General features: G+C 41.0%; 1 protein-coding gene across 1 annotated transcript in view; it reads left to right on the top strand.

Annotated features, from left to right (window-relative positions):
- Positions 1-23742, top strand: part of THSD7B (thrombospondin type 1 domain containing 7B) — a 299161-nt gene that overhangs the window by 124491 nt on the left and 150928 nt on the right. The window contains exons 7-8 of the mRNA XM_058421403.1: positions 9617-9772; positions 11338-11535. Coding sequence (XP_058277386.1) covers positions 9617-9772; positions 11338-11535 — 354 coding nt within the window. The remainder of the gene's footprint in view (positions 1-9616; positions 9773-11337; positions 11536-23742) is intronic.

The raw sequence follows: 23742 nt of genomic DNA, 5'->3' as shown, positions 1-23742 counted from the left end.
AGGGTTCATTCAGAAATCAAACAAGCGAGTCTAATGGGATATTACCATCCATCACAGTTGTTATTCTTCTGGTTACTTCCAAAGAGAATTTGGACCCGGGCCCAATGACATATGTGAAAGAAGATTTTGTCCCGTGGTCTCTCCAGCGGCATTCTGGGATAAAATATGTTGAATCCTAGTTGGAGACAGGTACCATCTGTGATGTGTTTATACATACTGCTCAAAGCTCTTTTATCCCCCAAGGATATCTCTCCCATTTTTTATTTGCTTAGTCTTCCCATCTACTTCTTCTTTTATTAAAAAGTGTATGTTTGGAGAGGGAGCACCTGTTTCCTTGACTCCCTATATATCAGTTATTCAGTTGTTTCAGAAGGTTAAGGCTACCGAAATCTTCCTGTATTTTGATTATAAGGTTCCAACTCGAAGATACTGAAAATGGAAAACTCTCACTCAGGTATTGCTTTAAGAAATGCATTGATAAGATTTCTTATTTTTTTCTCCCCCAAGAGGTGACCTAGCTAAAAAATCCCTGTCTTGATCCAAGTGAAGTTATATGTTTTTTAAGCCTCGAGGAGGAAGTTATTATACTATTAATAGAGTATTTGAAAGGAGATCTTGCAGTCTTTGAAATCCTTGGTAATACTCCTGCATCCTGGGGCTGTTGCAGCTAAATTTGCATTGGTAAATGTGTAAAGTGATTTGTAGTTCAGAGGTCTGTGTTCCTGTGTGTGTAGGTAACCTGAGTGAAGAGACTCTGCTGGTTTTAGTGCTGTTCTGTCCAAGGAATCCACATCCCTCCTCACTTGTGAGGCTGTTGTTAATTTAGGCTGAACTTTAACATGATCACCTTTCACCAGATCCTGCTCTTTTAAGTATCTCACTGAATTTTAACACATTTAAATTTATAGTGCATAATTTTCACAGAGAGGTTGTAATCTTGTAATTCCAGAGATGGAAGTGGCAAATCTGCATGTTTGAAATGATGTTGCTTTTAAAGAGGAGACACATTTTGCACAAAGAGTAGAACAGAATGTACAAGTGAGCTACTTGTGGTACAGCCCTTTCTGCCCTTCAGCTCTGGATACTCCGTGATCCTGTGCCTGGACATCCCATTTCTGGAACAAACTACAGGAATGGTGGTGACTGCCCTTCTTTGTACCTCTTTTTGAAAGTAAATCTGTTCATTCATACGAAAACTCTTTTAAGCAAAGTAGGAATGCACATCCTTAACTTACTTTCAAAGGCAGACACTGCTACCATAAGACACACGTGCTTTCTTCTCATCTGTAAATGGGCTTACAAAAAGAGATAAGATTTTTTGAGTTTTATGAAATTTTATCTGAAATGTGTTTTTCCGTAATAAGTTTTAATTGTCCTGGGTGAATATCACTAACTAGCAATCTCCAGTGTACCAACACAAAAGACATCTGGAAAAGGTGGGGAGGAATAGTGTGCAACAATCTGTTAATCAAACCTCTTCTTGTTTGGCAGTACAGTTCTCCTCTCAATCACAATAAATTATTCCAGTGATACGGGAATGAAAATTCCTCTTAGAATGTGGGAGTGGTGTCGGTGTTTATGTCCAAACAGTTAATAAACATATGTAGTTCCTCAATTTAATCTTCTAGCACAGGATTTTTTTACTTTCTTTTCTGAAGATCAGGGAGTATTCTTCTGTTTTCTAATTAATTTTGCTTTTTGGATTCATCTGGAGGCTGTATCTCTTTATCAGTAGTCTGGGAGATGGCAGTCTTTATAAAATACTCCAGAAGTATTTCCTCTCTTCTCTGAGCTAGTTACCTGCTGTCTCTAGTGACTGGGATTGCTGCTCTTTCCATATTTTCTGTAGTTTTCTAACTAGGGTTCTGTCTGCCCTGTCATTCTTTCATAAAATTGGTGCCTTGACATTTTTCCTTTTTTACTTGTTTGAATGAGATCCAATTTACCTCTTGCTTTCAGTATTTTCTTAAAGTGTTTTTGGAGCCTGTCTGCTTAATTTTTAATTATAGGACTGAAAAGACCTTGTGAAAGATTGCTTTGCTTCCTTGAATACTCTTTATTGTTTACTGAGCATAGTGAATTCAGCTAATAAAATGTATCTTTTATTACCTGCTCACCAGAAATCATTGCAGGTTTCTATCTTCTTAGTCTTCGTTATTTTACATCCGAAAATGCACGTAAAATTCTCAAGCCTGTACAAGGTTCTATAGTTTTTTTTTACTTTTTTTTTTTGCTTAATGAGTTTCTCTATCATATTCATCTCCATAGATTTATTTTTATTTCAGCTTTAATTTCAATAGCAGGTATGTGACAGTTGTGACTTCATTATTTTTGGATAGCTTTTAGTGTTACACTGCAAAACTGTTTCTTACAGAAGTCTCTGTTATTTTTATATTCCTCTTTCCTTTGAGAGAGATTCAGCCCTCACCTGTTAGTAGACAGAGTACCTTGCCTGACTTACTCCACTTCAGTTCCCCAGCCTATACTAATTTTTGCTTTATTTTCAGGATGTAATTCCACCCTGTTCATTTTACATCAGATTGTTTTTTTTATAAACTTGTGTGTCGCCAGCTGTAGCAGCAAGACCTCCTTTAATCTGTTTACAACTGAGGATTTGGAAAATACTCAAGTACCTGTTCAGGTCTAATGGTTACTCTCTGATCCATCCCTGTGTGTATTCCCTTATGTAGTTTTGTCTTACAAGCCCCTTTACTGACAGAATCACAAAATGGTCTGAAGCTGAAACTGCTCCCCTGCACTTTCATCTAAGTCCTGCTTCTACAAGTCTCAAAATGATTATTTTATGCCCTTTATATGTTCTTGTTTTCCTCTAAATATTGAGCTTTCTCCCTACTGCTGATAGACAAAAATGTCTATTCCTTTCTTTTCCGATGAGTGAATTTTTCAGACTCTTCTTGATTCCCACGTGGGAAATATTTTGGCATTGTGTTTTGTTTTTCAGATATTGGTGCCTCTTTGGTCTTGCACAGAGATTAATTTGTGGAGTCCTTTCGTTCATATCTTATGTTATTCTCAATTTATTCTCATCCCTTTCTTCCTACCCTATTGTCTTTTTTGGCTCCAAAATGCTCTGTTTTACTTCCTTTGCTCTGTATGCTCTGTTTCCTAATGAGGGTGCCACAATTTTCACAATTTTTTCCCTGGAAGTTCTTTGTTCTGCTCTGAGTCCTGACCTTCCAATGTGTGTCTCCTGAGGGATTAGTGTTTCAAACTGGTGCATGTGGCCTCTTCAGTAAACTCTGGAAGTGTTTTCAGGAAGAGGACGATCCCAGCAGAAAGTCCATTCTGAAAGTGCCGCCATCCCCTTGGGTGTCAGGGGTCTTGTGAAGCACCAGGTCAGACTTTTTAGGAACTGGAAGTTGGTTGTGCAGGTTGCTGTTGTATATAGCTGTTGCTGTTCTGCATATTTATAGGAAAAGGGCTGTGTTGATGGAGATAAGCTGCCCTAGGAGTTGATGCAGGGTATGCACTGTTGGAGTGAGCAGGAATCCTCTGTGGAGTGTGAGCCCTATAGGAAATACACACCTTTTTTTTTTTTTTTTTGTAAATTTATGCTGGTGAAACTGCAGAAATGAGAAGATTAATTTACTCTATGGAAATGAGAATTTTAGGACTTTGATGTTTAAATCCCGTTTTCCTTGTCTGGTTTATGAAATTGAAAAGGAATAGGTTAGAATATATTAGTAATGAGGAAACTTGACTAGGACTGTAGGAGGGAGAGAAATGATGGTCAGCAGTGGTGTGAAAAAAGCTTTGTTGAGCTGCTTCTGGTACAGCAACAGGAGCATCCAGCCTGGGGCTTAGCTGACCTGAATCACAGAAACCAGATTCTCAGGTGGAACCTCTGCCCCCCATGGATCCCTCTCATCCCAAACTAGTTATTTATCACTGGGATGGCTGTACTGGCTTGAAAAGATGAGAAATACACCTCTGAAGTGTGAAATATATTCAGGGAAGTCTGTATCAGATTTATATTACTGAGATGCCAAGTTATTGATCTGTAAGTTCACCAAATGCTGAGCAGAATTTATGAGATACAACTCACATAATGGAAAAATAAATATGTAACAGCTGGCTTCTTCGGGGGAAACCCTGTTAGAAGCAGGAGAGGAAATGATTTTATTCAGATTGTTGTAGTGCTTGACAGTGGTGTTTAAATGTGCATTTCAAAAATTTGAGTTTGAATCTATTAAGGAAAAAAACATTTTACCTAATGTCTTTCAGAGGTGTAATATTTTTAGTTCTTTCATATCTTAAAACTAATTAAACTAAAACGAAGTGAGTAATGTTTAAAAAGACTTTGACAGTGAAAGAAGTGAGCCTTTTAAGAGGTGCCTTATAAATAATAGCCCTTTTTTTTTGTCAACAAGCTATTTGTTATGACCATGAATAGTTATCCCTTTATAAATGCTTTAATTTGTTTAGCTGGCTGTGGTATGCAGCAAATAATATGCTGCCCAGTTAGTTCATGCAGATACCAGGTTTTAGTCCAGGCTTTTATCTTCGAAAGCTAACATTTTAATTGCATCTGTATTTTTGTAATTATTTCCTGCCACTGAAACTGGATTAATTGCATTCAAGACAGTGATGGTTTGTTCTGTGTAATTCTGTCCCGCTGCTGTTTTGAGGCTGGGGAGCTGCATTGTGTTCAGACAATACCGTGGAGTGAGATGAAAAATTAAAAGGATTTGTGTGCACAAGGCTACGCCATGGACTGGGACACTGGGGAGAGAGAACGAAGCCAGAGGTGTCTGGAACAGGAAACACTGCTGATAAATGAAGTTTGTGTGCCAGGGCCAGCTCTGTGTGGAGCAGCTTGGCTGTGTCACCAGCTTAGCTTTTGGCCACACCCCAGTGTCCCAGGCACGTCCACAGAGGTGCTTTTCTCGTGCCAGTCGCAGAAGAGGTTTCTCCTTCCTCTGGAATGAACGCCGAACTCAACAGTGAGCAAAGCTCCCACTCTTATGAGGCTTTCATGAAGTTTTCATGGATTTTCTTCCCTGTTTTGTGGATTTTCTTCCCTGTTTCGTAGATTTTCTTCCCTTGTTTTCCTTGTTTCTTCTCTCACCCTCTCTGGTGGTCTGCTCCAGTGATTTCCAGCTTTTTTTGTATAACAGCCAAATCCTCAAATATCCCACAGAATCCTTTTTTCCTTCCCATCATTGCCTTTGCCGCCATCCCAGCATCCCTGTTGCCTCTGCTGTTTTTCCTGGACACTCGTAATGAATTGTCACCTCTGATCTGCTCAGTCATGTGGCTGCTGGTGGGGAGCCCCGTGTTCACTCTGAATTTTTGCCAGATATGTAGAGTTTGTTGTTAATCTCCACAAATTCTGCTGTAGCAAAACAATGCAGTATCCCAGCTGAGGTCACAGTCCTGTTGAGCAGCAGAGGGAGGACAGAGGGATACTTTTTGTCTGTGTCACTTTAATAAAATGATGAGGATTTTTTGCTGTTCTGAAATACATTAAGCCATTGTTGCTCTTGGCAGTCCACTATTAACCCTCTTTCATGCTGTGATTAGCCTTCTATTCATACATTGTTCTTTGTCTCTTAAATAGATTTTAATTGAAAATAGGCCTCCAACTCTGTGCTTTGTGGCTTCAAAACGAATTGGTTGTTCGTCAAAGCATAAAGGAAGCCTCTCCATCCATGGGGTGCATTAGACCCTTAATGGAAGGATGCGAGGGACTGGGGTTGGTGCCACTTCCAGGCTGGTCAGACTGCATTCACCCCTTCTCCCTTGTGCAGCATTTTGTTTTTCCCATAAAAATGTCTTTCAGGTTAGAGAAATTACTTATCCCTGTTGTGTTTTACACATGAAGGTGTTTTTATAACATAACTCGCTCCTTTGTGGTTTGCTCAAGTAATTTCCCTTTGTATTGATCCAAGTGTCTTTGGTTTATAAGTCCCAGCAGAGGCGGCGAGGGCTTTCATAAGGATGTGCCATCCCTTTCTTGTACCTGCCTTGTAAGCTGGCAATCTTCAATTTGCATTAGTTTTGCCATATGGTAAATATTTGGATTTATTCCCTTGAGAATTGAGTATTACCTGAAATATGTAAGAGGCAGACCTGATAATCTTTGTGTGTATTCCAGCTAAATTTTAGTGATATTTAGAAAAGTGTAATTTTGGTTTTAGTATGAAAAGTACTTGGGTTTTCATTGTAAAAGGGAAATGTAGTTAAAGTCCAGGAAAAAAAGAGTGTTATTTACCTCCTGAGGAGTTGAAAAACCATATTTGACAGGACACCTGCAAACAAGATGCCATCCTATGCATTTCTGCCTCTGTCTGGTCAGCATTGCTTTTAACATAGTGTGGGTATGTGTGCCTGCAAGTATCTGTCCACATGACTCTATTCAAAGATAATTTATTTATTGGCTTAAAATTACATTATGGAAATAATCATATCAGAGCTGATTTCCTCTTCCACTCTTCCTCCAAATCATTACCTCAGTAAAAATATATAGGGAAACAAGACACTTTAGAACCCAATTTATTATCTCCTGCTGGTAGCAATAACCTGAAAATAACAGCAAATAGTAAAATTCAAACTTGAGGCAAGACACTGGTGCTGGGAACAGCTGCAGTTGCATTTATAAAGGATAGATCCAATATAACAGCTCTAGAAATGTGCAATGTTTCAGAGGCTCCCAGATTAGTACTTGATTGCTTTTCCAAGTTTATTCTATAGATTGGGAAGAACACAGGATTTTAAAAGGTACGAACAAGTGTCATAAATAAGCTGCTACTTGAATCAGAGATGTTTCCTCTCCCTCCCACTCTTTGCTTCCCTGGCTTCTGCTTTTCACCTTCCTCTAAGAATGTAGCTAACGTCGTTCCAGGGAAAATAATTACACAAAAAGCACTTTTTCTATATGAATGCAGGAAAATGCCACTACAGAGTCAATTATTGAACAAAATCAGAAGGCTGGCCCATTCCTAAAGACATTCCTGGCAGCTGGGTTCATTTATTGTAGGCATAGTGTCAGGTTTTTTTCCTGAACAGGATATCCCCAACCAGGCTACCTGTGCCATTTGGAGGCTGCAGCGTGTGAGACTTTTGGCATTTAAAAGGTTTACAGAAAAAGTCCCCCTTATCCTTCCTTTATAATAAGAAAAGATAAATTTGTTAGAGTATAAAAGAAAGACAGTAGAAAATCACATCAAGCTTTGAAATAAACCAGATGGAAATCAGAGTTTTTAATCAAATGGCTGAAAAAGGAATGAAATTCTGTTTTAAAGAGGATCCTGCTGGTTCACCCTGTCACTCTGGAAACTGTGTCTCTCTCTGTACCTGCCAGGTGTTGGAAAAGGATGGTATTGTAGATGAATTTAGCATTACAGCTTGGGGTTATGTCCTGGTCTGAGGGCTGACTGGAGGTTTGCAGTCAGTGTAGAGTGAGGAGTATAAGCTGGCAGAGACTTGGAATGCATTTGGATATTTGATCAGAATGGTATTTTCTGATTTATCTTCTTTAGAATGCAAAGAACTACTTAAGGAAGTGAGCAAACAAGCAGCCTTATTCCAGTGCCAAATAGGATGTAGGTCCTGGGAAAAGAGCTCCCAGTGCTCAAACTGAGCATCATCTGAAGGGAGGCAGAGGAGCAGGAGGGTTGTTGGCAGGGAGAGGAAGGCAGGGATTTTCATCAGGATGGGAAGAAGTCATCCATGAATGTGGCTTGGGTGGTAGCTCCTTTAACTTTTTTTAATCAAATTTCTTGATTTTTTTAATCCCAAATCAGTTTAAAATAGTGTTGGGTGCACTGGTTGGTTTTCAAGGAAGGAGATCCATCCAGCTGTATTTAGGCTTCAACATTTAAGTAGTTAAATTCAGTATAGAAACAGCCTAAAAATCAGTGAGGAGGGAAAAGCCATTCCTGGCAATGACGCCTTGAGTTAGAGCAAAGCAGGACTGGGCTTTATTCCTTGGGTCAACCATTTGTACTCAGTTTTATTTCCTTTCCTTTCTCCAAGTGAGCTCTCAGAAAACTGATACAGTTCTGCAAAGCTTGATGCTGAGAGGCAGGTTAAGCCATGCATGAGACTTCTTCGTAAAATAAATATTCTTATCCTTAAACCTCTAATATTATCTCATTCTGTTGCTTCACTTGCGAGGTCTCTAGAAAAGGTCTCTGTATGTGAGCATTCAGATGAATTGGATTTATGCCACCTCATTCTAATCTTTAAATGAACATGTCAAAGGCCTTACAAGGTCTCAGAAAACATTCAGAAGATGGTCTTTTTTTTTTACCAGTGTATTATCTTTCAGCTTAGAATTAAATCACACTGTTGTTTAATCCTGTTATTCTGATGAGTTGGAATCATAAGCACTGATATTGGTCTGAATATCACTTCAGACAGATAAGTCTAAACTCAGCTTCAGGATGTGCAAATCAGAATTTGAGATTTTAAGCGCTAAAGTCTTGTGTCAAAAAAAAAAAAAAAAGTTGTGTTTTTCTTCAAATGATTAATTTTAAAGAAAATGGTGTACTATCAGAAAAAGGAAAGATTACTCACATATTGGGCATGTTTTTACAAGTTCTTTTGAAATAAATTCCATGCATGGAAGCAAAGAAAAACAGACATGAAAAATAAAGATGAGGATAAAACAAACTCAGTAGCTATAAAAATTAATGAAGTCTTGGTAATGCCATGGCAAAATAAACTCAAACAAGCCTTTGCCTTTTGAAAGACTGCTTTGATATTGATTTATCTAAAGAGACAGCCAAATTCAACCCATAATGTAATTAAAATGCAATATCATATAATGACTCAGAGGACAGATTTAAGTCTTCCTTTACCTTTCTTTCTCTTTCTTTCTCTGCCCCAAATAAAAAGGTGAGAGAAGTTAATTGAATCTAGAAATCTCTTACGATAAATGAAAATACAAAGAGAGTCAACTTTCCAAATCCGTTGTCAGTATCAACTAAGCTGGTGCTTGGCAGGGTTTGGGATTAGCTCGTTTCTGGGATAAAGAGGATTGGAGATCCACGGGTGCAGGCAGCTCAGGTAAATGTCTCTCCTCCTAGGCAGGGAAGATGTTTCCTGCTTGTGTCTGTGTAGAAGAATCCAAGAGCTCTGCTCAGTTTTATTGGAAGTAGATGAAGAAAATTCCAAGGTCTGGACAGTGCATCCATAATCCAGAGAGGGCATGGGAATGAGGACAGTCCCCTGTGCTTGGGTTTTACTCACCTGCCTCTGCCTGGCTCCCAGTGCAGTGGGAGCTTGTTGGATTCCCTTCTGAGGTATCTTTCTCTTCAGTCCTGTCTAAAGAGGTCTCCTTGGCCATAAATGTGGAGAATAGATCCTGTTTTGTTACTCCTGCACCGGTGGAAGTCAGCACTCAATCTAGTTTTAAAGCACCCAATTATCACTAAGCTTAGTCTCAACTGGCTTGCTAAATTTGGGTGATTTAGATAAAACTTTTAAGTGCCTTTCTCAACACGGGATTAACTTTTTGCCCCGGGAGATAAGACCCTGAAAAAAATCACTGGATTTTGGTGCATTTTGGAAAACTAAGGCCAGCAGGACAGAGTTACAGCCCTGATTTTATTTTTCCCCTTTTTTTTTTTTTTTTTTTTTCTTCTCTTAGTTGCCAGACCAGTCGATGGGAAGCTTTGCCAGGGTCCTGCCCCTGCCACCTCGCAGGTGTGTCACCTGCCGTGCCCGGCCGAGTGCGCCGTGTCCTCGTGGTCACCGTGGGGGCCCTGCCTGCCCGAGAACTGCCAGCACCGCCACGGAGGGAGAGGTGAGCAGGGAACGGGACGTTGCAAAAAGACTGCCAAAGCAGAGGTGTCACATGGGACCTTGGCAGCCTAATGTGTTGGGTAAAAAAGTTAATCTAACACAGGGGGTGTGTAGTGGAATCCGACCTTTAAAAGCTTTCTGCCGTAATGCACGTGAGAAGAAAAAGTGAGATTTTTTTTCAAGGTGATTCAGGTGTTTTTATCCTGCACTGGACGTGTGCAGGATGATCTGTGGGGCTGGCAGCTGCCAGGCTGCCCCTCTCCAATCCCCCCGCTGTATGCCTGGATTCCAGGGCAGTGTATCAGGGTGGAGGCGCATCCCACAGCCCTGAAATCTGGACTCAGGTGGATCCAAGAGGTTGTTCTCATTGTTGTGGGTTTGGTTTAAATTCCTGGAAGAACGATGTGCAAATGTAACTCAACCTCCCCTGGATTTTAATTGACTGCTGTACGTGTTTGTTGCTGTGACACGTCGAGATTCCTGGCTGAGCCTTTCCTGAGGCCCTAAGTTGCAAAGATGGCTCTTGGAGTGCATGGTAGGGAATGCATATTATTGTTTGGAAATCAGGTTTTTCTGAAAACTGCTTTAGTATGTGAAATGATTTCAACTGGTCAAAAATTTTCAAACAAGAAGAGAAATAACAAAAAATTAAATAATATCTGCAAAAGCATTTCATCTTTCAGTCATTTTGAATAATTTCTTTTTGCTCATTTGAGAACTGTGGAAGCTTGGCCTGTTTTATTTTCTGGGATGTTTTATTTTTAACTTTATTTTCTGTTTCATGATCAAAGCATTTCCACGTGGCCTCTACTAATGCTGTATATTTGCCCCGGCTCCAAGACCGTCAGAGGAAAAACCCCCATGTATTTCTTCTGCCTTTTTCTTAGGTTTCTGTGTCATTTACGAAACAGAACTTGCCGAAAGATACTTGTGTATTTATTGGGCATTGTATATAGCAACATGACTTTTGGTTTTATTCAGAAGGAGGTAGATTATGTAATCAATTCTATGATTATTTCTGTAACCTTTTTCTTCCACTTTACATTTGAATCTTCCAGTTTAATAGGATGTCATTTCAAAGAGGTCTGATATGCATTATGTATCAGAAAACCTTACACCTTCATAAAACAGAATACTAATTTCTTAGTAAACTGCTCTGCTGTGTCTCAAAACAAATCCTTTCGCTGGTGGATTCCCAGGCAGAATATAGATGTCATTTATATCTTCAGTTCCTTAACTGTTCCTCTCTTTTTATCTTCATGCTGTTATAACATTAATGTATGCATCACTGCTAAATATCTATATTCTGACATGTGTGTTTCTGTCTAATGTTGATGAAAGGGGAATAGAAATGTGAAGAATGTGGATTGCTGGAATTCTTTGCACACCGTTAGAGCTTGCATGCCTGGGCACCCACGATCCCAATCAATCCACTTTGTAAATTTTGTTCTCTTGTTTGTCTTTAAACCCCCCAGCTCCTGATGCCCCATATAGTCCTCTTGCTACTAGATTATTGTATGAATCTTTTTTTCTGTCGTCCAGTTAATTCAGCTCTGCTTTTTCCAGGCTTTAGGATGAGACAGAGGCAAGTGGTGGTGGATCCAGTGGGCACCCTGGCAGGTTGTCCTCACCTGGTGGAGTCCATCCCGTGTGAAGATGCGCGGTGCCACGAGTGGCTGGTTTCAGAGGGGACCTGTGTGCCTGACAGAGGCAAATGTGGGCCTGGGCACCGTGTCCTGAAGGCTGTCTGCCAGAGCAGGAAAGGTGAGCTGGGCTCTGCTCTTAAAAGCCCCTGGGTTTTTGTGCCTCCTGAAATGACGTTTTGTTGCAGAGCAATTGTGATTATATACAACGGCTCCTTACTGCGTTGTTTTATGAAACTTTCAGATTTTTGAGTCGACTGTGTTGCTCTTGAGAGCCTGGGGCTGATGGAGCTCAGGATTTTGCCTGGAGCCTTCTGTTCCATTTTATTCAAAAGGGGATGGCTTACCAGTGCAGGTTGTGTGTTGTCATTGCTGGCCTTATTACCACAGAAGTAGGATATTTGTACTTAATCAGGGCTCTTACTGAGGTCAGCAGCTCCATGGGCATTCAGAATATCAATCCAGCTCCCAGAACCACTTTTATCCTCAGTTTTTAGCCTGTGGTCTGAATAATTCTCTCGTTGGGGTAACACTGTTACAGTCATGAGCAGGGATGCTCGCTTGTGCTGCCAACATTACTACAAGACTAAGATGTAAATGAAATGATTGTACTGAGTAATCCTTCCCTTGGCAGCAGTTTGAGACCTGCAGAGTGTTCAGTGTACAAGTTGCTAATAATGAATAAGTACATTTTTATGTGACGTTTACAAACAGCCAGCAAGATGTTATTTCTTGTGTATGGTTTGAACCTCAGCCAAAAGTTTCATTTCTCGATAAGGTCACTGTTGTCAGATCTTTAGATTCAATTACATGGAGCACAATTTTGCAGTCCTTAGTCGCAGCGAGACTGTGCTATCATCTCGAAAGTGGCAAAATTGTGCAACTTTAGAGCCTGATACGGTATCTGAAATGGAGAATTCCGCTTTTATGTAGTTTTTTTAGCTGAGACCGATCATAGGAAACAATTTCAGGGTGGTAACAAGTGACTAATTGGTAAGTGGTTAATATAGTGTTAGTTAATATTGTTAATATTGTTTACAAGGCTTTAGAACCTGGCAGAAAAAAATAACGGCTGCTTTGCCTGGAGAGCGTGGATTCTCCTGAAATATATTCAAATCTGTGTGGTTTTCTTGTTAGTTTGCGAGAATGGGGGGGGTGGAAAGAAATCTTCAACTGGTACAATATGACACAGCCAGAATGTCGAGGAGAGCAAAGAGCTCACTGTGAATTTTGCGTCAGTGGTCTCTGCTGATGTGTGATGATTACTGTAGGTGCAGGCCAGCTGGATGTGTGCAGATGGAGGCTGGCATTGCTGAGGAGCTCCATGTACTTAACACTGTTAGAACTGTGCCAGCAGCCATCTCTGTGCACCAACTGGTGCTGGGGACAGAAAGTGTGTTCCATGGCAGCTGCTCCTTGATCTCTGATCAAACTGTTCGCTGTGGCAATGATCCCTCAGAAGCCAGGTCTTTGAAGTGTCTCCACTCAATTGTTCAGCAAGGTGTTGGAAGTCTCACCATGCCCTTTTCATTTCAATTATTCTGTGCATGTTCTGGTTACAAAAAAATAGTTGGGATGCTCTTCCCACACCGCCAGCCTGCGGCAAACATTGTCACTAGATGTGATCGATGTCCACTTCAAACTGAGAGGTTTCACCAGGAAATATCTGGGTTACCAGGCAGTTTAGAATCACTGCTTAATACTACTCTGAAGACTTTCTGAAGTTTTGATTGAGTATGAGAAGTCTGGAAGCGTCCCTGAAGTTGAAGCTGGAAAAAAGAGTCAAATTGTTTCTTCTTTTCTCAATTCACTAACGTAGTTGCTTTGCTCATAACCTTATTTACTTCCTTCTGTAATGTTCTCTCACCTAGATTTCCTTTGCAAAAAGTAGTCTGCTTTTTTCTGGATAAAAGTTGGAGTAAGTGGCAGCTTTGCTTGATGTGTTCTACCTGGAATAGCTGGTTAGTTGGCAGTAGGAGGTCAGAGGGGAGTTATGTTAAACTGAGATGTGTCATTTACAGGTGAAATAGCATAAGGCCTGTGTCCATGCTTAGCACTGTACACGTGTTCAGTATTCTGTGCAAGCAATGGCCCTGCTGAAAGCTGTATTGTGTGCTCGTATTTTCATTTACTTAAGCACCTTTGGTAGAATTCAGCTCTAAAATCCAGTGACTTAGCCAATCATTCTGTCATCCATGCTTGGCATTATTGCTCAGTATTCCTACTGAATGCTGAAGGAATGAAAAAAAAATTTTTTTGGACCCTGTTAAATGCCGAAATCCAGCATATCATCATCTTAACGGTTCATCTGGGCCTGGAGTGTGTTGATTAGGGTACTTTGGGTTGTCTCTGTATCCCTGCCAGCAAGACGCCCTCATGTTGATGTAAATGCCAGACTTTGTGACGTGGTGCTCTCCTCGTGTTGCTGCAGTGTGCTCCCTTCTCTTCACGAGCAGCCTCTGTGGTGCTGCTGTCAGCTGTGCTGCAGAAGGGTTTGCCATCAGGCTTCATGTCCTTTCGTGCCTTCTCCCCTCCATCCTGGGGGCTGAGCCCGTTCCTTTGCAGCTTGAGCTCGGCTGTAACGCTGGGCTCTCCATGGCTCAGGCACAGGATGCCTTTTCCATGTGGAGTCTCTTTGTTCATTTGCCAAAAAGCAGCTTTTGGTCAGCACATTTTCTTTCTCCCATGTGCTGTACATGGTGCCAGCCCATGCCATGAGAGGTGAGCGGGGGGCAGAGGCTAAAGAACCTCTTGCTGCAGCTAAAGACTCGCCGTTGAATCCCTTGTAATGTCCTTTCTTCCCATGTTCAAAAGCCATCCTTTCTGGTGAGATTGTTACACTGGCCTAGGTAACAAACTGCTGCTGGCCTGAGCTGGAGCTTGGACAACTTGGGAGCGAGCCACAGATGGGTCAAGCTCTGATTTGTGAGGTTTCTCTGAAGGCTTCCCTGTGAAAACAACATCTGTGTGTAAGGGCTTGCATGAACTTCAGTGATATAACACTTGTGCTCAGCCTAGAGGCACAGAAATGGCTTTTTGTTTTTTAAATAGGTTAATCTGTAATAATGAAGTGGTTCCACAGAGCACACTCTATGGGCAGCAGGGTTTTATGTAGTAGCTGGAGTCTGTAATTTGTGATTTGCAATACTTTAGCATGGATGAGGAGTAATGAGAAGACAATAGTAATCTCATTACTGTGTCATTATTAGGTGTCTGCTCCCACCTAGGAATGTCTCTAATCTCTGTTAATAAGTTACTGAACACGTGCAAGATACTCTTAGTGTCTGGTCCATATCCCTTGAGTGCTTCTCTTCTGTTTCAAAAAAAGGCAGTAGTGTAATAAGTCAAATTAAATTAAATAATGTGTAGAAACACAATGTGAAGTAATGCATAGAATAGGAAAGAGTTCTTTTGTATGCTTCTTCTAAATAAAATTTTTCAGAATGGTGTTTTTTATTTAGCTGGTGAAGGTCAATGGATATGTTTGGGAAAGTCTGTGAAGCCATAAGAACAGTATAGGAAAATTGATGATTGTACTAAAAATTGGATTGTGCGTGTCATTGGCTGCATTGATCTATAATTCAGATAAAAGAATTTATTTGAAAGCTCTTTTTTTTAATATTTACAGATACCTCAGGAATTATTTGTGATTTTTCTCGCAGTGGTTGTTCTTGGTTGTTCAAGATGGAGTTGAATAATTACCTGCTAGTAATGTCTTCTTGGGCAGAAAGATGCAAGTGTCTGACATTTGATTTTGGGCAGCCTTGATTAGCACAAACATTACTGTGCATTGACCAGAGAAAGGAACTTTCTGAAAACTCTCCAGTTGACAAAGCAGGAACATGATCAAAACTTTTTCATTTTCAAAGGCAGTTGTGCAGTAGCCAAAGCGTAATGTGTTTCATTTTTTTGAAGAGAATGACCAAAATAATGTTTTGTGTGCTTGCCTTCTTTTGTCTTTTTAAGCGGTACAAGCACTTTGAGTGTGGTGAGTCAGGGAACATTCAAACAGCAGGGCTTGGCTCAGGGTCAGCAGGTAGAACTTAGTCCAGACAGGAGTACTTGTCCTTCAGAGGTAATTTCACAGTTGTTTGATTTGGGTGCTAAGAAATATATAAACATGTTGGGTTCAGTCTGATAAGGGAATTTGGGCCCCCTTTTTATTGTCATTTCCCGTATCTGTTTTAGGCTGCTTTAATAATAGAAAATGAGATTGAAACAAGACAAATGTGGAGCCAGACCTTGTTTTTAGAAATGCCCTTTGTGCAGCTTGTGCAGAGTAGTCATTATGGTAGGGAGTACAACCTGAGAACACATATGTAAGAGCAACTATAACAATAAACTCATGAAATAACAAGTATGACTCATAAAAGTAGCAATTCATTTTCCAAGCATTTTATAAATGTTTCTGACAATGCCATAAGCGGATTTTTGCCTATTAGCAAGTGCTCTTGAGTAGATTGTAAAATGTTATTATTCAGAATCATACCCACAAGTCATCAATCTATTTTGCTGGAATTCCCATGTCATCATTTATTAATTTGCTTCTGCTTGTTCAGATTCCTACCAGAAGAGCTATTAGTAGCAAAGAGGATTTCTCTGTGACAGTGAACAGCATGGTGTCTAAGTAATCAAATATATGAAATAAGTCATACCCAAGGGCTTAATAGTTTTAATCAGAAAATTATTAGATCAACAACAGAGATTAAAGCAAAGGTCACATGATTTTGCTGGTTTCAGGCTCTTCTACTCTACTCCTGGTTAACAAATCTGAGCACAGCTCAAAAGCTGAGGAGTCTTTGCCTCCCTGTACTTTCAGCTTGGGTGCCAGGATTTCTTTGGTTTGTGGCAGTTAAAATTCATAGAATCAGAGAATGGTTTGAGTTGGAAGGGGCTTTAAAGATCCCCTCATTCCAATCCCCTCTGCCACGGGCAGGGATGCCACAAGGTTGCTCAGGACCTCATGCAACCTAGCAATCCAAACTTGTTATAAATGGTGTCATTTTAAGGACAGTATTTATAACCGTGCTGAATAATCTCTCTGCTCCTTATGCCTGCACAGTTCAGGCAGTGCCAGGGAGATGCAGGAGCAGAGCCCAGAGGAGCCCAGGATGCTGCTGACTCTCTCCCCTTGTAGCACCCGAAGTTCTGGTCCTGGGACCCCTCACAAAAACTCCATCCTCAGCACTTTCTGCCTCACCTGGTGCTCCCAGGCACGCTGGGGGTGTCTGTGCATCCTTCCCAGCCTCAGCTGATCACTGAACAGCACCTGGCAGGTCTCAGGACTCACGGCGGGGGATTGAAGCTCCCTGCTGTGGACCATCTGCCAAAGGGGCAGCTTAGGAATCAAACACTGCTGCCAGAGGGGTTCTGGCGGTGCTGCTGAGAGGGACTTCAGCACAGCAGTTCTGTTTTATTTTCCTGTGCCACCTCTTTGGTTCTAGGCAGTTGGAGTCTAGAACCTGGTGCTTGCCAAGAAGATAAGAGGATTTTTGTTTTTCGGTGTTAATAAGTTTATTGTAATAGTACGTTTGGTTTGAAGTACATGTTTCCAAGTTTCTGTTCCATCTGGCAGTTTTATTTGTAAAAGTGGGGAATAGTATTTCAGAGACAAAATGCTTTCTTTCAACATTTTTTAGGTTAAATGATTAATGTTTTGGGATTTTTTTGAGTAAATGAGCTAGTCTTAAACAAAACAAAAAAAGTAATTTTTTAAAAAAGAGGTTTTTAGTAAAGCAGAATATTCCTTTCAGATTAAACAACCATTTTGCCTTACCTTGAAATTAGTTTTTTTCCTAAATCCTCCCCCAGTCTCTCTTCAATTCTACTTTAAAAATTAGTTTTTTCTTCCTTTTCCCTTTCCTTTTTTTTTTCCTATTTTTTTTTTTTTTTTTGGTTCAATGCCCAAACAGAAATCCATTATTCACACAACTCAATTGCCAGAGCAGACACTGAAATCCTGTTGGAATTGAAGCGAGGAGTAAAGGGAAGTGAGGTAATCAAAGCAGTGTTAGTTTAAGATCCAATATTGCATTCTGCCAGGGGTTGACAGTGAAGCTCTGCACTTGTAGAAGCTGAAGACTCTTTGGGGGTAGAATATCAACAGTGGTGTGCTCAGCTGCCTGTCTGTGCTTCCAGGTCAGTGCTGTGGTCCCCAAGAGTGTCTGTGATCCCTGCTCTGCTCTGTGCAGAGCACCCCGAGGGGCTGGAGCATCCCCACCAGCTGAGCCTGAATCCTGCAGGAGGAAGGAGCTGCAAGGGCACAGGAGAGCTGCTTTTCTTCCTCCTGCAGGGCATGGGGGAAGCAACCACCTGAGCAGCCCTGTCTTGACACGAGTCGTGGAATCACTTTGGTATGAAAAGACCTCTTGGAGTCCGATGTCAGCAAAGCCAAGTTCTTCCCTGGGTAGAGTTCATGATTTTCATTTTGCAGTGGATTTGATGATATAAAATTAATTTGCAGTTTCTGTTTAATTTCTCAGAGAAAAGATTTACCGTGTTCAATTTACTGAAAATAAGTCTGAAATAAGTTCTTTCCTCTTAATTCCCGAGTGTATCTCACCATACCCCGTCACTGGAGCTGCTGATCTCCAGCCAGTGTGCTTTCCTGAACTTTTAGAAACACAGATTCTAACATGCAAAGCTTTCTAGCAATTCGGTAAGATCCATATTTCTCATTTAGCAGCCATGGAGGAAGAAGGATGTTGCAGTGTAGTAGCAGGGCTGAGTATTATGAGCATTTGAGGAGTCCTGAAGTGTGATGTGTGAGTTGTTCAGTAGATTTGGGACCTGTGTTTCTTGTAGTCATAAAGATCGATGTTCTCTTTGAGCAGGCTGGTTGGTAATGAGCCAGGTGGAGTGGATTTAGTTACCTCCATCAAGCCTTACCTCCCAGCAGCTGGTACCGTGCCAAATATTTGATGTCTCCTGCTGGAAACATTTAAAAACTCCAAATGCAGACGGTGCCCTGCTCGAGGACTGGTGCACAAACAACGTGAGGACAGACACTGCCATGTTCAGGAGAATTTACTGTCCTTGAGTCCTCTGCTGAAATTGATGCCTGCAAAAGAAGCAGAAGATCAGCTTCAGGTTAATTTTAAGGTAAGCCGCTGGAAGGTTAGAGCTTTCTCTACTTAGTCACACTTTAACAGTTTTACTTCATTCAAGATTATAGCAAACGTGTGGCCTGCCAGCCAAGGAAGACAGAAATGGAAGAGTCTATAAATGATTCTTGTAGTAGCTACGTGTGTGTAAATAGTTGTCTTGCAGTCAGGAATATTTCTCTAAAGTAGAGGCTGAAATATCTAATGCTGGACAGGTGGAATGCTGTGGGCTGGAATTGTGAGGTTAAACTCAAGCATACTCTGATTTATTTTTTTTATCTTTGAATGCAAATATTTCATGATTTCTAGCTAAGCTGTGGCTGTGCTTTTTCACATGCTGCTGGTCTTGTCTTGTCAGTCACCCAGAAGGCAGCTACAGTTGGTATCCATTGGTAATTTTAGCTCCTCATGTTTGGCTGATGGAGATGCAGTGGAGTTTTCAGGAATGAAGACAGTTTTCATCCTTCCTGTGCTGTCAGTATAAGATATTACAGCCACCTGTGAACTTATTTTTTTTATTGTGCCCGCTAAGTGTGAGCTTGTGGTCAGTGCAGAATGCCCTCAAATGAATTGCTATGCAAACCTACAACTCTTTTCAGTATCTAGTGGTCCTTTTTGATACCCTCTGTTTCCAAAAGATGTTTTACAAGACTTCAGAGCAGTGCTAATAGGGTGAGGGCAAAGGCTGCTTCTTCCCTATGGCTGTTTCAGTGGAGAGGAGATGGATTTTCAAATACCCAGCTCCCACTTGCACTGCAAGAGGGAACAACAGGTGCTGATGTTTTTTAAAAATTAACCTGAGCTTCAAGCACTTGTAGGTTAGGAACAAAGGGTTGAGGTAGCCCTTTCAGAAATGGGAGCTATAACATTAAGAAAAATATAAACATCAGTTAATATGGCAAGATCTGTACTGCCCTTTCTGTTTTAAATGTTAAGGAATAAGTTTGACCTGCGTTGATCTGAGCTTGTGGTAAAGGTTACCTAAAGAGCAGGGGGATGTGTGTGACCTGTAGGTCTGTTACTTTGGTGCAAATGCTTTGAAGAAACTTCATGGAAGGATTAGCATTTATAGACCAGGTTAGTGCATATACGTAGTTTAAAACTTTTTTTTCTTTTTAATAAGCTGCTTTTAATGTCTAGGAAGCCTTTATTGAGTTTGATGCTTTCTAACCTTTTGATTATGAGACTGAAATAAGGTTCTTGTATTGTAGGCTGTAACTGCTGAAATACTTGCAGCTAATTTTTTAAGTGTGGAAAAGAAATTGTATCATAGTTTTGTTCGGTTTTGTCCCTATTGTAGCCAAAAACTCGCAAGTTGTTTCAGCACAAAGCTGGAAAAATACCTGTAAGTACCAACAGGAATTCCTGTTTTCTCAGTGAAATCTCGTACAATACCTGCTTGGCTGTTTTCTTTAAACTGAGCAGAACTTCACATACGTAGTTCATATTCTTTTTGGAGGGTTATTGTGTTTCCTAGGGAACTCTGATTCAGATAAAGATGCGAGCCAAATAGGATTGTTCTAGAACTGTGTTAAAAAGGTAGGCTGTTGACGAGTTCTAAAATTAGTTAAGTGGATGAAAGAGGAAGGAGTTTGGAAGGATCTGTTTGAAAAGTATTACTAATGACAAAATTCTGCATCTGTGACCCAAGTGTGGCTGAAGGTACCAGGAGGAGCAGGTGGAAGATGTGACTGTGAGGGTTCATCTCATCCATAAGGGTTCTGTTTTCTTGGATTAAGTGGGTTCCAAAGGGGGTTAAGGGTTTCATGGCTTTTCTGCTGAAGGGTTTCTCATCTGTAAGTACGATAGGTCACGTACCACGCTCCTTGACTGTGGTTTGGTAACATTTATGTTAAGACTTTAAAACACGCAGCTTCTTGAGGAATATAACTAATGGGGATGCTTTATGTCATCTTTTTATCCTCCTCATCCCAAGTGGAGTCTCTGAGGCATTTTGCTTACATTAATAAAATGTTTCTGGATTTTCTGGTGTTCAGCTGATGGATAAACTGTACAATGGCAAATTCTGATTTTCTTTTTCATTTTGCCAGGCTGAATCAAGGCAGAAAATAGTATTTGGCACATGTGATATTTTTCAAATTCTTAATAGAGAGAAAATTGCCCAATTCGCATTTTCAAATTTATTTTAGGCTTGGCTTGTTTTTGAGAGAAATGGTCAGAACAGTATAAAAGGCTTAAATTAAACAGAAGATTGTTAGGGTAAAGAAGTGACTGGCTGTGTTTTATTGCATTCTGTGTATGAGGTTTAGTGGGGTGGAGTGCAAATCCCAGGATATGACTCATGGAAGAAAAAAGAAATGTTTCAAAATAAGCCAGTTAAGTTCTGTACTTCTGAAGTAGAAGTAAACTAAACCTGATTCTGCAGACTGGAGACCGGTAGTGAATATCTGTGAGAAGTGGGGGTGTGGGGCTGCCCTGCAGCTCAGTCTGCAGGAGGGATTGGGGTGAGGGAGAGGAGGAAGGGCTGGGAGCAGCCTGCAGCCAGGAGGTCTCAGTGCTCCCTGTTCCTCAGGCAGGAGCTGCACTCGGGGTCTGTGCTCTGGGTTTCAGCACCAACCTTCTCCCGAGGCTTACATAAGGGAACAATTGCAGTAACTTCAATAGACAGCTTCTCACATTGATCTCTGACCACAGCCCTTTCGTGGAGGGAGAAAAGCAGGGCTTTTTTTGTGTAATTTAATCCTTCCCTGCTGGGTGGCCCTACAGAAAGCTTTTTCTGTAGCTGAAATTCCGTCGGTGCTGGACAGCAGTGATTGCGAGAACCACCTTTGTGTAGTAGTTCTGAAGGCTGTTGAGTGGAAATGAAAGATAAGTCTTGTAGTTTCTATGAGTTTCTTTTTATCAAGCTGTTTATGAAGTAGGGCTGATTTAAAAACAATTTAGTCACTTGTTTTGAGGTTAATGGATGCTGGAGGGGAAGGCTCCCCCCGTAAAAGAAGAAACTTTTGACGAACTTTTAATTAAGAATTTGGAACATGGAAATTTTGGGGTAGTTCTGCACTACTGAGATTGGCTCTGGGGCATATTGGTCGGTCAGGTTTTTAAAGTAAATCTTCCTCTTAATTCTAATTAAGTATTGTAATGCCAGCACTCTTCATTAGGCAGCAATTTGTGATTAGTCAGGTGGTAGTAATGGAAAGAGAAAAAACACGTGATGAAGTAGTAGAGAAGTTGGAGAGCAGGGAAAACAGCCGTGAGACGTGGCTCCTAAATGCTTTTCAGCATTCCCCTGTTGGCAGATTTCTCACTGAATTCAGTGAGTTCTGTGGGACAGGATGCAGTCCCCACATAGATCCTGCCTCGTGTGGAAACACAAGTTCAGAGGACCTTGATTACACGACTTCAGCTCTGAAGCTGTGACGAGAAATTATGCTAAGAACAGCTATAAAGAGGGAAAATTCCTAATTCCCCCCAAACTTTGAAGCCAGGCTATTATTTTAAGTGTAGATACATTATTGAATTGTTTATCTGTGTATTGAATCTCGTATTTAGCAAATGGGAGCTTCTGTGAAGTGCTGGAGTGAATGTGAATTAGTGAGTTGAGAAAGATCAGCTCTGTGAGGAGATTGAGAACAATTTAAAATTCCATTGCACGGTGTTTTTCTTTCTGTCTGTATGAAGTACGGCTGTAATTGCCTCAAATTAGGTACCGCCTTTGTTTAGGAGAGTTAAACAAGTAACAGGATAAGATATTTCATGGTCCCTTTCTAAATAAACAGCTTGTTCAGTTTGAATCTTTAGGCAGCTTGCAAATGGCAGAGCCAAGTTTGTGGAGAGAGCAGATATATATGAGGTGGAATCTCCTTAGAAACCGAATCATCCTGGATTGTTGGGATGCATTTTACAATTTGAAGCCTACTCTTCCCCTACTGTGTAATATTAGTGTCACCTTTTGTCATGGTTCCTAAAATAGATGCTTTATTAAAAAATTCCTATGGAGACATGGACTGTGAGCAGGAATTTGCCCAGCTCCTTTCTGACAGCTGAGGTTTATCTTTTGCCATCAGTTGCCTGATGGTGTTGTCACCAATGAACCCTCACATTGACCTCATCATTATCAAGACCAGAAAGAGAAAAAAATGATAAAAATGGGCCAACACACCCTCATGGACTGGAGCTGTAGCACACAGACAATGTTGCATTTTCCTTTTGTATGCCTGAGAAGGAAAAGATATTCCCACAGAGTTCTTGGGTTGGTCTTGTGGCCAGTGTTGTCCGTGGGGTTTCAGGCACTTCATCTGGAGTGAAGTGGCTGTAAAGTGACTTCTCTGGAATGAGGGAGAATCCTTACCTGCCATTAGCGAGTGAGCAGGGAATTTGCTGGGTCTGGGTGAGCCCAGGGTGCTTTGCTGAGGGGCAAAGTCACTTTCACCTGGCCCCTTTCCACATCTGCTCTGGTGCCGTACCTGGGTCTGTGCCTGATCAGGGGTTGTTTCCATTCATTACTGCCAAATGTGGTTGTGACATAAACAACCACATCACTTTTGTGTGAAAATGCAGCAGCACTGCTAAGTCCTCATGAACTTAATCATTGTTGGGCAGTTCTGTAGAAGAGGCTCCGTAAGTGCTTGAAGCAGGGAGGAGGTGAGCCTTGGCTGCCCCATGTATATTGTAATAACCAAGATGATCCTGCGAGTTCAAATCCCATTTTTTGTTGCCGGATGCCGAATTCCCATCACTCCCCTGCCCCGGTTTCAGTGCATTTCCCAAGTTTAACACCAAGTCAGCACTGTTTGTTGTGCCGTGTCAAAGGGGACTAGAGCCAAGAGGGTGTTTTGTTCTGTTTCATGGTGTTTGCAACTAAAGCAGAGTGGTTTGGTAACTCCCGTGGAAACTCTGAGACTCTAAGCTGGGCAGAGTGCTCCCCGGGCATGCATAGATCTAAGGATAGCACTTTCTTGCCTATCAATAAGTATCTTAAGGCCTTTACTTTTAATGCTATATATGACTGAAGTCCCAGGGAAATAATTCCACCAGTGCTGTTCATTTGTATCATTGGAGCCTGAATTAATTCAGCCTAGGCTCGGTTCTCTAATACATTATTTATTTAGGTCTTCAAAATGTCTGTGGTGCTGCGTGTGGTTGACAGAGCATGTTCTTGTTTGTTAATATTATATGGCATCCCGTTTTCCCAAGACGCTTCAATAAATGCATGTCTTTGAATAAATCTGGGATTTTAACAGGCATTTTTTCCCCTTGTGTTG

Source organism: Hirundo rustica, chromosome 7 (genome assembly GCF_015227805.2).
Source record: "Hirundo rustica isolate bHirRus1 chromosome 7, bHirRus1.pri.v3, whole genome shotgun sequence".
NCBI classification, from domain to species: Eukaryota; Metazoa; Chordata; class Aves; order Passeriformes; family Hirundinidae; genus Hirundo; species Hirundo rustica.
The sequence above is the reverse complement of the archived record's forward strand: the minus strand, read 5'-3'. Positions and strand labels throughout refer to the sequence as shown.